The 16514-nt window shown below is 41.3% G+C and overlaps 1 protein-coding gene across 2 annotated transcripts in view; it reads left to right on the top strand.

The window, feature by feature from the left end:
- The window catches only part of inpp5a (inositol polyphosphate-5-phosphatase A), a 283427-nt gene that overhangs the window by 43298 nt on the left and 223615 nt on the right, over positions 1 to 16514 (top strand). For both annotated transcript variants that reach the window (XM_025897238.1, XM_025897237.1), the window contains 2 exons: positions 10246 to 10346; positions 10511 to 10598. In XM_025897238.1, the coding sequence (XP_025753023.1) occupies positions 10246 to 10346; positions 10511 to 10598 (189 nt within the window). The remainder of the gene's footprint in view (positions 1 to 10245; positions 10347 to 10510; positions 10599 to 16514) is intronic.

The raw sequence follows: 16514 nt of genomic DNA on the forward strand, positions 1-16514 counted from the left end.
CAAAGATGTCATCCTCGGTTCCTGTGCAAAGAACACACACATATGCAGGCAGTATATACTGGAGTTCCCTGCAAGGTCCTACAGTGGATAGTGGCCTAATGTGATATTTTTTTAAGATAATTTTTGCATGCTGATAAATAAATGAAGAAAACTTGATATGCTGCATGATGGATGGATGTTTTGACTAAGCTCTTTAACATGCTGCTTGGCTCCTTTTGCCTACATTTTCGCATATTTAAGCATAAAATGTCACTCAACTCATCAGCTTCTCTTTTGTTTTATTTTCCTTCCACTTTGTGTGTGCGTGTGTGTGTGTGGAAAGAGAAACAGTGTGGATGGGAGTAGCCCTAAAAGTGGTTAGTTCAAACTGAGTCAATAAATGACACTTCAAACATGCATAAGAAAAACACACAGGTCTTATTTACTATTCCTACGAAGCACTGGTTCCTTGCTATAAATATTCCAGACTCACCCAGTGAACACACACCTACACATTCACACGCACACACACACACACGTTATTGTTATCCTTCAAACTGGAATACAGTTTGTTGCATATGCAGAAACTGTTACATAGACATGGGGGCATGAAAATAATAACGAGGATTTGTAACTATGCTTTGCGTCGTGCTCCATAAATATGGATCTTATTTCAGTGTATCAGCATGCAATGATAGCAGTTGGGGACTTCCTTGTGTACAAGGAAATTCTCGTCAAACAGACTGAATGTGATGCAAGAGTAGTAACCAAGAGGCAAAGAATAGTATTCCTGATTAGGTTTATGGTAGGAGTGCAACGATACACAAAATTCACGGTTCGGTTCGGTTCGATACTTTGGTGTCACGGTTTGATATTTTTTCAATACAAAAAAATGTTCATGCTATTTTAATTTGTCATTTATTAAAATTATAAATATATATTTTAACTCAAAAGTACAGTTTTTAAATTTAATGTTGCTGAAACAACAAAATAATAAAAAAAATAAATCTATCTGATCGACAGATCACTCATCTTTGAAAAAGAGAGTTTATTACAGAGAAATGGCTCTTTCCAAAATAAAAGCTATACTATACGCTTCTTCTGGGGTATATTCTCAGCAGGATATTAAACATATCAGGTCCCCATAAGGAGAATCATGTGCTAACGGCTGTCCAAATGACTCGGGTAAAGTTTGTAGCATGCATGCTTGTTGTTTTTGTCTGCTTCCACTTGTCTTTGCACTAGGATGATGTCGGCGTAAATGTGCAGTCATATTCATTGTGTTCCCACTAGTGCTGTCAGCGTTAATCTCGTTAAAATGATGTTAACGCCATAACGCGGCAAATCTCCATTAACGAGTTACTGCAGATCACCCCGTGCGCAGGACCGGATGGCGTCAACACGTTAACGAGCTAACTGCGCTAACGCACTAGTTCCCCCCAATGTAACTGAGAATTGCGTGGCACATCCGACATACAGTTTTACTTTTGTCCATGACGCGCTTACCATCAGGGTCATACTTCACATGAAAACCAAAATAGTTCCAAACGCCAGATCTGAATGGGGGTGGGGAAGGTTCAATTTCGGGTAGCGTTGAGGCAGTTACCATGTTGCAACGAGCTTAACTTCTGTCTCGCTAGCTTGCGCTGCGCTCAGTGGATCTGCACTCGACAGTGCAGCCTAGGCGGAGTAGTCGAACACAGATCCGCTGAGCTCTCAACACAGACAGCATCGTCAGAAGAAAAGTTGATAAAATAACTTAAAAATTTTGTATTGTTCGATACATATGCGTACCGAACCGAAAGCACTGTATTGAACGGTTCAATACCGATACATGTATTGTTGCACCCCTAGTTTATGGGTATATTTATAAGACCACTAAGATTCATCAAGGCTTCTTTATGTCACCTGATATCAACAGAAACTACTGAGAGCTGAAATATAATGTGAAGGACCTTCTTTATGACTTCCATAGCAGAAATAAAAATACAAAAAACACAAAAACAAAACTAAAGCAATGTTTGGTGTATTGGGTTCTAAGGCCTTAGCTATTGCGATTCCATTAAAGTTATAGCCCCCATCTAAGATTTTGTAACCCTGTACTGTAGACAATAGTCAAAGTCATATCATTTGATGTTGTTTTTATTTCTTACTGCCTTTCTTTTATGGCTATAGTTGTGGTAATATATAACCAGACTTGGAGTACATCCATTTTCTTAACTGCTCGTTCAATCGGGGTATGAGTCAGACCGGCGCTAGAGCTATCCTGGCTATCAGAGATGAGGGGTACATCCGGGGCAGGCCACAGTTTAGGAATGGCATTTCCAACAGAAAATAGGATTTGATACTGCCTGTAGTTGCAAGCCAAGTCAAATCATTCTCAGATGACTGCATATATTATACAGACTTGTGACATAAGTTTACCTGAAGCAGTTAACACTGGGACACATTGTCATTTATTTCTACAAGGAGTTTCACACAAATATTTTTCTCATGACTTTGGCTTTGAATGTCTGTGCTGTGTTGTACTAAACAAACAGGAGAAAAAATATATTAAAATAAATATATGCCAGGCTACCAGGATACCAGGCCCTGTTGCTATAGTGTCATGTTTTTGATAAACAAAATAGAAGCAACCCTTCAGACATCTAAAGTAACACACAGGACAATGAAAACAATGAAACCAAAACCAAATTGAATAGTTTCAGACAATTAAGTTATGGCTTAACCGGCTCTGAAACCGAAAATTATTTGGAATATCTGAATTCCCTTTTAGTTGATTCACTCGGTACAACATACAAGTATGGGATCTCACGCCCCCACATCTCCTGGCTGAAGAAACCTCTATTCATGCCTTCAAGGCGGATGAGCTGCGATGACTTGCGCATGGCCCGTCTGCACATCACCTTCTGACATCCAGGCATCCCTTAGTTAGCACGCTTTTCCCCTTGCTAAAAGTTCCCCTGGTAAGTTGGGCTAGTTAGCTGCTTCTAGTTAGCTCCGTTGTCTGCTGGCTTGAAGTTAGCCTATCTACCCCAGTTTGTGTTAGCCTCCATTGTGGAGTTGGTGAGTAGCCTGCCCGCGAAGTGCTAATTTAAAGTCTTGCTATGCATTGTTTGTGTTTTGCAATGAACACCAAAGCAAAGCAAAGCAAAAATTTTCCAGTTCTGAGGGGCCAGCATGTCCTAGTCAGGATGGACAATTTAACAGTGGGCTCTTACATGCAGTCAGGGAGGGACATGCTCCCGTCCCCTCTTAAAGCTGTCTTACTCTCTGCTCTTATGGTGAAGCCAACAAAGTCATGGTATGCGGAGATAATCAGTCTGTTAGCAGCAAGGCCTTGGCACCTTCCTCTCCGCAGGGACCTTCTCTCCTGGGAGAAGAAGTGATTCATCTGCACCTCGATCTGTGGCGCCTTCATGCTTAACTGCTGAGAGATCAAATTTGATAGCTAAGGGTCTGCCCCCAAGCGTGGTAGCAACAGTCTAGAGTGCTAGGACCTCATCCACTAGAGGCTTAAACATAGCAAGCATTCAAGCAATGGTGCCGAGACTGGCACACTCTCCCATTCCAGTGCTTTACTGTGGATTTTTTTTACATTCCTGCAGGAGCTGCTGGATAGGGGCAGTTTGTTTTCTATAATTAAAGTTTATTTAGCAGCAATATCTGCTTGTCATATTGGCTTTAACGGGGTGACACCAGGTGCCCCTGGTGCCATACATTAAAGGAGTTCGCTGGCTGAGGGTTGTTGTTAAGTTCTGCATGGGACTTGTCTTTGGCTGCTGTCCTTTCTGCTGTGTCTACCATGGACTAACTGGTTCGACTCCAGTTTGGTGGGATCTCTGTGGGGTGTGTATATATATCTCATACTTATGTGCTGTACCAAGCAAATTGACTGAAAGGGAACGAACAGTTACATCTATAACTTATGTTCCCTGAAGGAGAGGAACGAGGTACAAAACGAGGTTGCACTGTCGCACAGCTTGGCTTAGTGAAGAGCGGTGATCAAACTGAGGGATGACTGTGATGACAGAGGGTATATGTGCAAGCAGGGCTGTGTGAAAGTTATCACAACTCATCCACTTTAGAGGCGTAAATAGAGCTTTCTTCAGCCGGGACATGCAGGAGTTTGATATCATATACTTATATGTTGTACCTCGTTTCTGTCCTTCAGGGAACAGAAGTTATAGATGTAACTGTTCAATTTCCAGATTTGTCAGTTTGTATGATTGCTCTTAATCAATCGAAATTATTAATATGGCACAACAGCTTCTTCTTAATAGAACAAGTTCGAGAAATCAGAAAATACAGGTGAACATGAACTTAGCGGCATTTCCTCCGCAAATTCTTAAAACTTGGATTGCCAGCAATTTTGGATATCATGAGGAAAAAGTGTGTGTGTGTGTGTGTGTGTGTGTGTGTGTGTGTGTGTGTGTGTGTGTGTGTGTGTGTGTGTCTTTGTTTGTGTAAAGAGCATGTGCTGGTTATGGCTGTTGAGGAATTCTGTTTGCACTGTGCAGCGTGCTTATGTGCGTTAGATGACGATATCATCGCGTGTGTGTGCGCGCGTTTGTGTGTAGTGAGAGACGGAAAGAAAAGCATGCAGGGAGAGAGAGAGAGAGATGTGCCCCTGTGTGAACCAGGCAGGCCTGTAGCCTCATGCCAGCTCTGTGCTGTTGCTGGCTGACGTCATGGAAAGAAGCACCAGACTCTGAACTTTGCACGGCTGGGAACAGCCAGCAGAAACAGCTAGAGTTAACTACAATCAGCCTCGCTGGGCCAACTCGCCACAATCCTTCTGGAGCACACATTGCTCTCCATTGATTTGGTTGCCGTTTGGCCAGAAACTCTGAACCACTACTCCCTTTTTTCAATGAGAATTGTCAGCGGATGCAGTCGGAAAAAGCACATTGTATGTTTAAAGCTGTTTACAGGCAAGACTCGTGCTGTGAATTCACCTGGCAAGAATCCAAAGCTTGTTTTATACCGAACTTTGGTCTCACAGCCACTAAACTTCACTTCTACCACACAGGACCATTTTGTCATCAGGAAAAAACTAAAAACCCTGCAAAAAGCTGCATGGATTGCTGCTTCAAAGCAGCTCAGGGCATTTCACAATCCCTCGACTATTACTCAATAACAAGATTGTAAGGAACAAATTTTGTCTTTTTTTTTTTTTTTTTTTTACACAGTAAAAGCTGTTAAAACTGGCCCTTAAAGCTCTAGGTCATGTGCACAATTGCCTGTTGGTACCAAGCTTGTTACTTTCTGTCTTTTTGTATATGATCGAAATGATCGCATGAGGAAATTCCTCAAGGAAGAAAAATTATTTTAACGGCACACCTTACTTGAAGCTCAAAGGTATGTTTGCCTTAGGTACTGTACTCTAATGCAATTAAAAGTTGTTCCTCTCTATGCTTGTGTGATTTGTTTCTCATGTTGACTTATTTATAATGGTTGTGCTGTTTGATACTCAAGCATATTTTGAGCAAAACTTTGTTCAGTTAAGTTTAGTTAAACAAAGTCGGTGGCCTTCAGACACCTTCTGTGTCAGACAAGTAGAATAAAAGAAGAACTCAAGAGATTTACAGGAATGTACTGCTGAACCTAAAGTTTTAACTCATGTAAAGCTTGAAATAATACAAAGTTTATCCTATTACTCATTCACATTTTTTTAATTTGCTTTTTACTTATATGAACTAAAGAAGGGAAATTTTAGTAAAACCGAAAACATAAAAAGATAATTGTTATTTTAGATTTAAAAAATCTTTATTTGATGGGATCCTAGCTTACTGAATTTTATTTTTTATTTTATGGACAGGCAGCGTGAACTCTCGGCACCTGGACTAAGCTGCTGGTTACATTTTATTGGATGCTATAAATCTAAGTGAAGTGGAAAAGGCCGAACTGCTAACTGCTGTGACTTGGTTTTTTCAGAGGCTTTGCTTCTGATTTTCTTGACTTCTCATGCAACTGAATCAAATCCTTTATTAAGACGTTTGATCCCGTGTCAGGACATCTCACTTATTTACATGTAGGCAAAGCAGGTTCATTTGCCTGTCCCACTTGTTTGCAATAGATTGGTGAAAATGGGATCTCTCCATTGCTGGTGCAGTAGTATAAACAGTGCTTTGCATTGCACCGCACTGAATTCAATAATCCCCCAGCTGATTTGCATTGGAAACTTCTCTGGCCTGTCACAAGCCAGTGATTGTGCGAGATCCCAGCATCCAGTCTTGTGATCTGTAAATTGCAGACTTCTACAGTGCTTAAGGACATCAGATAGTTAATTGATTAAACAGACCAATGTGTGCAATTAAAATAAGTTTCTTAAACCCAATTACCCCATATCATGGCTATCTCAGATGCATTGGATGAAATGGTCTTTTGATTTAATCTGCTAATAAAAATAACTTAATAACCTAATAACCTAGATTACACCCAATGTTTCCCGTTTTGGGTTCTTCCCAGTTAGTGGTTGTGCTGGAATGGGACAGTAAGACAAACAATGCTAGCTGTTTGACAGCCTGCAAGCTCCTTTGATCCTTCTGATTGTTTCCCACCTCCAAAAAGGAACCATGAAATAGGACTCAGGCTTTTCTGATTAGTTCTCATAAAAGTCCCTCTATCTCTGTTGATATCTGGTGCATAGTACTTCTTGTGACCTTTTCACATTATAAAACACAATATTAACACAAGTTTGCCAAGTGCTTTGGCATAAATATGAATAGATACCTAATGTAATGTGTGCTTTTTTGCCTCTAAAGGCAGGATTATGGTTATTTCTGACACATTGGCTCATTTTCATGTCAAGTGTTAGTGCTTAGTAATGTGCTTCTGGTGTCAAGGGCTGCAGTTGTTGCCATACAGTTAAATATGTTAGCAACCATCAGCCATGCAAAATAACTTCTGTATGGCTATCAGGGTGGCTAGACCAGTGGTGCCTAAACTCTTGGAATACTTCAGAAGCAATAAACTTTTGTTTCGTTCCCCCCATAACTCATTTTTCACTTAACTTGGATCTTAGTCACACAGGCTCAGAGGCCTCCTGGCAACTTCTGGTTGCTAAGGAAAAACATAAAACATTTACTTTGTAGGCAAACGGTCTGTGATTTATGTCGTATTCTTCAGTTTCACAACTGCTACTCAGCATGTATTTGAACTTGTTGGCATCTTCCCTGGAAATTTTAGGTGACTCCATCAATCTGCTGGTGACCAATACAATTGCAAATGGTTTTTTTTTTTTTGCAAAACCTCTTTGCGACCAGTTTTTATTAGCAATAGCAAGCAACCTCCAGCACCACTCACCAACCAGTCTGGTTTTCCTTATCATGGGCTCACTGATCGGTCTTTAGGTCTTATTGCGTGACTGGGGCCTTAGTTTGTTTCCCCGTGTAGTCATACATACAGTCATATAATCATTGTGGCGGCTTGTGAAGTACGAGAGTTGGCTATTTTCTGTCATCCAGCTTATGGTAATCTTGAAAGCAACTAGACTTCTTTAAATGGCCTGTATTTGTATAGCGCTTTCTAGTCCCTAAGGACCCCAAAGCGCTTTACACAACCTGTCATCCACCCATTCACACACTGGTGACGGCAAGCTACATTGTAGCCACAGCGGGGCGCACTGACAGAGGTGAGGCTGCCGGACACTGGCGCCACCGGGCCCTCTGACCACCACCAGTAGGCAACGGGTGAAGTGTCTTGCCCAAGAACACAACAACCGAGACTGTCCAAGCCGGGGCTCGAACCGGCAACCTTCCGATTACAAGGCGAACTCCCAATTCTTGAGCCACGATCGCCCCTTTAGGCTAAATGAGTCCAGCTGCCTTCTTCTTCTCAATATATTATAAAATAAATTAAAGCGCTCTGAAAATACTACGAACAAGAGGTCACTCTCATAGAGATTGTTGACAGTTTGCAAATGCTGTCTGACAAATTGCATGTTTCCTCATTTTGAATGAGTCTTTTAATAAGCACAACTCGAGAACAGACTCAACTGGCTTCTAGCTGGTTATATAGACTGCAACAGAGAAGTGATTTCTGACAATTTATCAAATGCTGTATTATCAGAAAGAGACTGGATTTAATTGCTGATATATATCAGATTGATAATAAATTAATATCAGTCTGAGGTCAGACTGACTCGGTTTTATGTTTTTTGACAAAACAGCGAAACAATAACTGAAGTGAGATAACTTTATCTTATGAGATAAAACAGATATTAACAGCTTAACATTGAGGACTTAATTTACAGTAGAAAAAAGGTGATAAATGACGTTATGACCTAGGACCATTGTGTTTGATTGACAGCCATGATATGTATCAAAATACTCAAAATTACAGTGAGAAAAAAACCCCTTACTTGCCAGTTAAATCCTCTGCTCCTGTCAACACATTCATTCATATAATTGGGTTTTACCAGTGCAGACTTTAGTTCTTTGTTTTTTGTTTTGTCTTTGAGTCTTACAATGCATGCTCATTCCCCTGATCAGCACATCTGTGTAAACCACGTTAAGACCATCATCTGAATACATGTAAAGTATGAGATCGCGACTTTGATCTGACTTTGTTGGTACAGCACATCTCTCCTCGGCTCCCGCTCCAGTTTAACAAATATGTAATTTAGACACCGGGTGCGTCCTCGGAGTTCAGGTGGTGTCATGGAGCGTTCAAGAGAGAGAGAGGATATGAGGACACACCTTCATATCAAACACATCAGCGTCTTGACACCATTGTGAGTTTGAAAAATGGTCCCATATGGCAGCGCTCTGTTGGTAGTGTCAATGTGGCCAAACAGGCTTTTCTCACCCTTGCCTCAGCAGATGTCACTGTCTGGAGGCAGTCCTCTCCACTCCACTATCGTTACGCAGCATAAAATCTTTTGTCATAGATTCAGCACGCAGCTTGTCAACACATCGGTCACTGCTCGACTCTCAAACGTCAACAGCATAACTATCTAATTATATCTAATTAGAAGCTAGTCCGAAGGTTTCTTTTTTTTCTTTTGCAAAGTAAGGTCATCAGTTAATGCTGTTTGGCTCTGATAGCACTGGTGAGCCTGATAATGATATTACTACACGGATTCTGTCTGATTGCTCGCCTAGACCAGAATTTACAGTGTGGAAAGATAAATAGAAAACGGCACAGGCGCGTCAGTGTGCGTGCACCACTTTCCAGCCTGACATTAGTTGTAAGCTCCTTGAGAGTGTGACCTTTTCCATCTTGAGTTGATAGGTGCACTAATCTTTCCAGCTTTGGGGCCTCTGTAGGTCCCCGTTCCTGGGTCATCGAGCTAAGTGACAAGCCATAGGTTGATGGAAAATCCATAGCATTACTGCCATACATTACTTTTATTTGATTGGGCCTGTAGTGAGCATAATGCAATGCTGAGGTGGGGGGCGGGAGCTGGTGAAGTAGCGTGGCTCCATTCGGGTCCAGGGATCATTTGTAGCCCCCACCACTCACCGGGCTGCGACAATGATGTATAGCTCACGGCTGACATCCATAGGGGCGACCCTGTGAGTGCTTGTGAGTGCTGTAAATCACTCGCGGGTATTGATTTTCCATTAGAAGTCAGCCACTCTGAGCACCTCTGACAGGGTGCTCACAAACACCTCCCAATGTGTAATAGGAGGTCATGTGACTCAGGGGGAGATAGCTTCCAGGAAGTGTTTGTTACCAGTTTCACCTTATAGATGTCAAAGCCAATTTGGATTACAAACAAAACACTCGCGCACAGCCGTATAATAAAAATCATCACTTCTTTCCTGTTTCCTGGAGTCTTGCCCAAACTCTAATAAGCATCTGATATATCGCTGGAGCGGTGCAGTTGTTATTGGTACACTGAGTGAGGTGTCAGCACTAATGGCGATGTGTGAGCGTCTGTCACACCCTGCTGTACATACATAGAGATCTGCAGGCCCATCCCTGCTTGTAGATGAAGAGGGGCCAGCGTTACGCGTGTGGAACAAGCTCACTAAGTGCCTTCTGCCTAAATTAGCAAGGCACTTTGTCTTGTGTAAATATATTAGCATGTCACAGAGTCGAGTTAGGAAGAATTGTAGAGGCCCAGATGCCAAGTCATATAGGTTTTTACGCTTGGATAAATGATTCAAATTTAGCTTTGTTTATTGTGTGAAAATGGGCGTGCTGCAGTTATTGTTCTGGATGTACTCCACTTAAAAAATAAAATAAAGTGAAGCACAACTGTTTGTCCTGTTTGCTCTCTTTTCACCTGTGCTTTTTTTTTCTCTTATGTTGCAGACAGTACAGTCGCATAAGCCTCACTTCTTGGCACTGCATTGTCAGGAGGTGGGTGGGAAGAATTTCGAGGAGTCCATGTCACACGTGGATAACTTTGTGAAGTAAGTGTTGTGCTCATAAATTTGTCTGATTGTTTTTTGTAGTGCTATAGACCGAGCAACAGCCCGCTGCAAAATTTTAGCCCTTTAGGTCATTTCTCAACTTTGTCGGGGTAGTTTGAACTTTTTTTTTGTTTAGATATGACCTGGTGTGTTCTGTCCCTCAGAGAGCTGTTGTCCAGCGATGCCTTGAAGGAATACAGCAGAGCCCGCGTCTACCTCGATGAGAACTACAGATCCCAGGAGCATTTCACAGTGAGTCCCGTTTGATAGATTGTAAAGGCTGCTGTGTGGATTTACCCCAGTTGTGAAAGCGCTCCTGCCTCATTTCCATCTCTGCCATCCCCTCTCTCTCGTCCCTTGTTTTTCTGATGGTTGCCTTCTGTTCCCCTTTTTCTACCTCACTTATTCTCTGAAGTGGTCGAATGATGTGTATCAATGAAAGAGATGCAGGAAATGTTGAGTTAGTATAAACATGGTAATGCAGAAACTTTAACAAAGCTGATAAGCACTTATACTTATTAAACAGAAGGAGTAAGAAATATTCTTGGTTAATTTTTGCTGTTGTAGCTGTTTTAAAAAAAAGATCTTCTACTTTTCAGCCACAATATCAATCGTATTAAAAAAAAATCTTGATTTCAGTGGGTGGCATTTGAATGCTGTAAGCAAACACTGCCAACTTAGGGTGTAATGTTTTCTTGCATCAGTGCATAAGTTGATGTCAATCAGTCAATGCAGCTTAAAAGGCAGTGACAGCTTTGACTGTTCACTTTATTTTCATTGGCTGTCTTGCATGAATTACATGCTAGTGATGATTGGATTTCACCGGGATTATGCTAAATGCTATATATACAGTATTGAGTTTCCTTGCTAGGAGGCAAAGGGCCATTCCTGTGCACTCCTTCAGCAGTACATGTATGATAAATACACAGGAAAAAGAAGGATTGTTTGTTATAAGCTTACATCTGTTGTGATAGGGATGGCTAACCAGCTCAATCATTTGGTCTGATTCTATTTTTATTGTTCAACATGAAGATTTGGTGCTGGATTTAATCATCTTTAATACACTTAGGATGTGTAGCCGCAGAACAGGGCCAACGCAGCGGGATAGAGAACCATTCACACTCACACATTCACACCTACAGCGATTTAGAGTCACCGGTTAACCTAACCTGTGCATGGCTGGAGTACCTGGAGAGAGCTCACTCAAGCACAGGGAGTAGAACTCCATTAGCAGACAGTTTGTACCCTAAAACTGATTAAAAAAATTCTCATTAACTTAGTTTGAAGCTTAAAAGTTCAGTTCAGTTTTATTTATACAGCACCAAATCACAACAATAGTCGTCTCAAGGCAATTTATATTGTAAGGTAGACCCTACAATAATAGTACATTCAGATAAAAGTGCAGAGAGGTCTATTAACACATAGTGAATGAGAAAGGTGACTGAAGTAGAAACACACAATGCATCACGGGAATCCCCCAGCAGCATACACCTATTGCAGCATAACTAAGGGAGGATTCAGGGTCACTTGATCGAACCTAACTATATGCTTTACTATATGCTTTAATCCACATAACCCCACCACTGCCACCACCCGCTCTTTACACATTTCATATGAATTCTAATGCTATCAAGAACATTTGATACGTGTCAGTGCAGAAGCATTTTTGTGATAGGTGACTGAAACGGCACCACAGTATCCTCCTAAAATAGGACACTGTGGTGGCATTGCTGTGTTTGTTTTCTGTAGATAGAACATGAACTAAAAAGCTGTCGCACACCATGTGGTATAATTGTTACATATGAGCTGAGTCTGTGGAAACGGACAACCGCAGTGCCTGGTTTTGGTTTGATATGAGTGCATAAATGAAAGATGGAGTGATGCAGCAGCAGCTGTGACACAGCTTTGCACCTGGGTTCCTACAGCCAAGTGTCACCTAATGAGATACATGACACCCATGTTGTTAACTGCTCACATTGTAGGAGCAGCTTTGCTCAGTTTTCCTAACACCTGCAGTAAAAGCAGATGACCACAAGATGACAGTAGAGATCTGGAAATCAGCTGAGCTGAGGCTGGAAGTGCATCGGGAATGTTTCAGTACTGATTAGTAAATCATAGGTTCCTAAACATGAGCTGGGATTTATAAACAAAGCACATTTCAATCAAAAAAGAAAAAAAGTGGAGAAATTGTCCTGTTTTGTACATGTTTATAAACATATACGACCCTAAAATCGACACTTATAAAATAACCTTTCTTCTCAATGACTCTTTCCATGCGTCCTCCTGCTAAACAGCTGGTGACCTCTAGGTGGAGCCAAATGCTCAATTGTAATACCAGCAGCAGAGGATTGAGTGCTGCTCTCTCTCCACATACAAGCATGTTTTATGTTGTAGCGTTATGGCTGATAGTGACCAGGCTGCAGGTGCATCAGATGATGATCTCTGCGTTCCCAGGAGATTATGTAGATAGACTATGAAATAACATATGGATGTTGTCCAGTTATGGACCGTGCCCCCAAACCCGGTTTGCCTGTGATCGCTGCCTGCGTCTATCTTGGATCTCCTCAGTACTTTGAGCGTTATCGCCACGCTACACTGCACCTCCACAAACGCTCATAAATCACAGCACCCACTGAGTCACATTTGCTCTTTTCAAAAAAATATTACAAACACTGGCCTTTCCAAAATCTAATTATCTGCCATTTCACATAAGCGCCGCTAATATCCCAGCATTATGATCTGTTTATTTAATGGTGTTTGTCTATGAATTAACCTTTTTTTCTTTTCTTTTTTTTCTTCCTTTTTTGTATTTTAATTTTCCTCAAATACGGACGGCAGCTTGTGCTCGTCTTTGTGAGTCAGTCAGCGGAAAGAGAAACATCTGATGTGCTTTCGATGATGTTGATATTGAAATCCTGGCAACAGTAAATATGAATAGACTCTCCAGTCTTTCTCACACAGGGCTTGCCATTTAGCTCTGATGACATCACCCCTATTTGTTTTCTCAGTCTTCGATCTTTTTTTTTTTTTGTTCCCTCCTCCCTGTGCTCTGGGGATAATTGTTTGTTGTCTGCCCCGCCTGTCAATTTTCAGATAATGTAAGTGGGAACACATTTCTGGGTCCTGAGATTCCACTCGGTGTGAGTGTGTGCGGCTGTGTTTCCTGCATGCACCCGTGTATGTGTATGCATATATATGTGTGTGTTTGTGTCGGGTGTTTTTTGGGACTAGACGAGTGACTGTTTTGGATGATTTGTGTTGTAGCGTCACAGGTGTATGTTAAAGGCCAACATGTGTGTGTGTATGTTTGAGAGTGTGTTTAAGCTTCATTTCTGTGTCTCTTAAAGAGGGGAATGCAATTTATAAATGCTTTGACATGAATGCATGGAGCGCCATAATAACACGGTCAATTTATTTTCTTGCACTGATTGATTTATTGCAACTTGATGATTCATTTACTGCCTAAATCAAGAAAATATGTTAGAAAATTTGAGTCTTTTCTTCACGTTTTTTAGCCATAGTCTGTACTTTTGCTTTGTTAAAGTGAAACATGTTAATATGCTCCTTTGAATAATGGATGGATTTTTCCAGTAAATAAGTAGAATATTAAAAGGTAATAGTTCAAGTCATAAGCATGAACACAACCGATGAAATGTAAAGAAATATAAAGCTAAAAAAGAAATGTTCAAACCCCCCAAAATCAGAGAAGATAGGCAAAAATAAAAATGTCAAAGGCTAACTGAGCTTTTTATAGGAAAGACTTGGCTTTTTTTGTTTTTTCATTTTCATAATTCATTAAAATTATTTAGATTCCAGTCCACACATCTCTAAAAGTATCTTTCCAGTAATTGCTAGATAATAGCACCGTGTAACACCTGCATGTCAAATCTGAACAATGAGAAGCCGGGCGAGCTGGTAGCTCCTCCTTTCCTCCCAGAGGAAGGCGGCGGTACCGGGGAACAGCTTGACTGACATGTTCCCCCCTACGGCTGAGCCCCGGCCTGGTGTTTTACAGCCCCGTTAAGGTATACAGCAGGTAAAATGTCAATTAGGAAGACCCGCCCTGATAACTCAACTCCCAATCCACTTGTTCTTGGCCATTAATATTTATCGTAGGCCTGGCCCTGGAGCTGCAGCCCATGTCGTCTGGAGTGACGTGCGCTGATGCTGATGCTGCTGCGTCCCGACACACACTTTGCTCTGGTGTCTCTGCAGCTTGCACAGAAAGGACACCTACCGCAGTCACACAAGCCTAATCAAGCTGTCCACACAGAGCAGGCACACGGCGCCTCCTCAGCCCTCAGTTGTTCCGGGGCATTTTAATGGGAAATTAAAGGCTTCCCTCATGTCTGTGGTTTGCAGGACAGAAATGAGAGCAGAGAGTAGAGGATAAATCAGGCCTGGTGGTTTGACAGGAGACCGCTGTCTCTTTTTATGTTTTGTTTTAGCACTTTGTCCTGCATTGTTTTTCTCTTGGATTTGAACGGGAAGGTGAGAGAAATCTGCCGTGTTTGCATAATTTGATCAAGTGTATACAAACTGCAAATGGTGACCAAGCAGAGGCAACATGAATCCACCATGAATTAGCATGAATTTTAAATACTTTATATTGGAGTGGATTTTTATTATGATTGCATTAAGTGTCTTAGTTTGTTTGGAGTAAAGGAGCAAAAGTTCAGTTTATGGCTTCAGAGTAAGTCTTAAAACCACCAAGGTTGAGTCCTCTCTCAGGTAAGCCAGGATTCTGACAAAAATACATTTACAGTAGAGCCCAGCTTTGCTAAGTAGGACAGGATGACAGTGGAAGCCTTGGGTCAAACTCCTAATTTGTATGAAATCTAATTTCATATGTATATTGCATTTGAAGCTGGGCAGCAGGGTGTAGTTGTTAGCACTGTCACATCATGTAAGAAAGCTTCTGGGGTTTTAATCTGCTAGTCGAATTTGTGGGGGCGGTTTTCTGTGTCTGCTCAAATATCCTCCCACCATCCATGCTTGTTAGGTTGATTGAGGATTCTAAATCGCTGTATCAGTGAGTTTCTGTTTGCATATCCGTCTGTCTCTTTGACTTTGTCCTAAGACGGACTAACGACCTGTCTGTGTTTTACCCCGGACAGACGGGAATAGACTCCAGCACAGTGCAAACCTCTGTTGGGGCACAAAGCCACTGCAGTATGGAGTGTATGCCCAGAGGAGAAATACTGGGTGTAACTAAGTTAAGTGAATATGATTTATGAACGGAAAATAAACAAGCAACAGTTTGCTGATGCTATCGTGCAGACCTTTTTTTGTCTGAAATTCAACTGGAATCTTTTTTTATTGCTGCTAATTAATGAAAATGCATATGTGTGGGTGGGGAAGGAGGCCAGAAGCTCTTTTAACATTTGAAGATGGGCGGGCGAAGTAAGGTTTCCAGAGCCACTCTACAGGTGGGTGTGGCTGTCATGAATCGATGGATGAATTTGAAGTAAAAATGAAAATGTGCGGTAAAGAAAAAGATGAAAAAAAGGAAGCAGATAAAGGAGAAATACAAAAATAATTTGTTTAATGAGACAAAAACAATTTGAATATATTATTGGGATTTAAAAGTGTATATTGTAACTTTTTACTGCGTTTTGGATTTGTGAAACCTGATGGTGCTTTTTGGGGGATGTTTTATTGATAGATAATGGTAAGTTTGGTACGACATGGAAGTCAAATCTAACATTAAATCTAATCTGACCACCAAAGATACCCAAAGATACAAATAAAAAATTGCCTCAGAGTCTCAGCTCAGTCAGTCTGTGTTTTGGGGTAGGCTCAACTAGATCCTGTTGCAAAGGGAACAAAAAGACTACTGGAAAAAGTGGATTGTGAAACCAGAGCCTCATTATTTAGGTAAAGGAAATGCTTTTGAGAGTCAAAACCCCACGAAGCTAAAGTAAGAGTCTCAGTTTTATGCAGAGAAAACCCCACCTGAAGCAAAGCATTAACGCTTTTATTTCCTGACTTTCCTGAAGTTGCATTCAGATTCCTGGTTAGTGAAACAGCCCTAGCCTGTTCATGTTCCTGCAGAGGTGATTCCTTAATTCTTCTCCATGATGCATGCTGTAATGCAATCATCAGTCCTTCTCTCCTCAGGCAGGAATTTATGAACACTTAGTGTCCGTCTGTGCTGACAGGGCTTCA

The sequence above is a fragment of the Oreochromis niloticus genome, linkage group LG13 (assembly GCF_001858045.2).
Source record: "Oreochromis niloticus isolate F11D_XX linkage group LG13, O_niloticus_UMD_NMBU, whole genome shotgun sequence".
Classification (NCBI taxonomy): Eukaryota; Metazoa; Chordata; class Actinopteri; order Cichliformes; family Cichlidae; genus Oreochromis; species Oreochromis niloticus.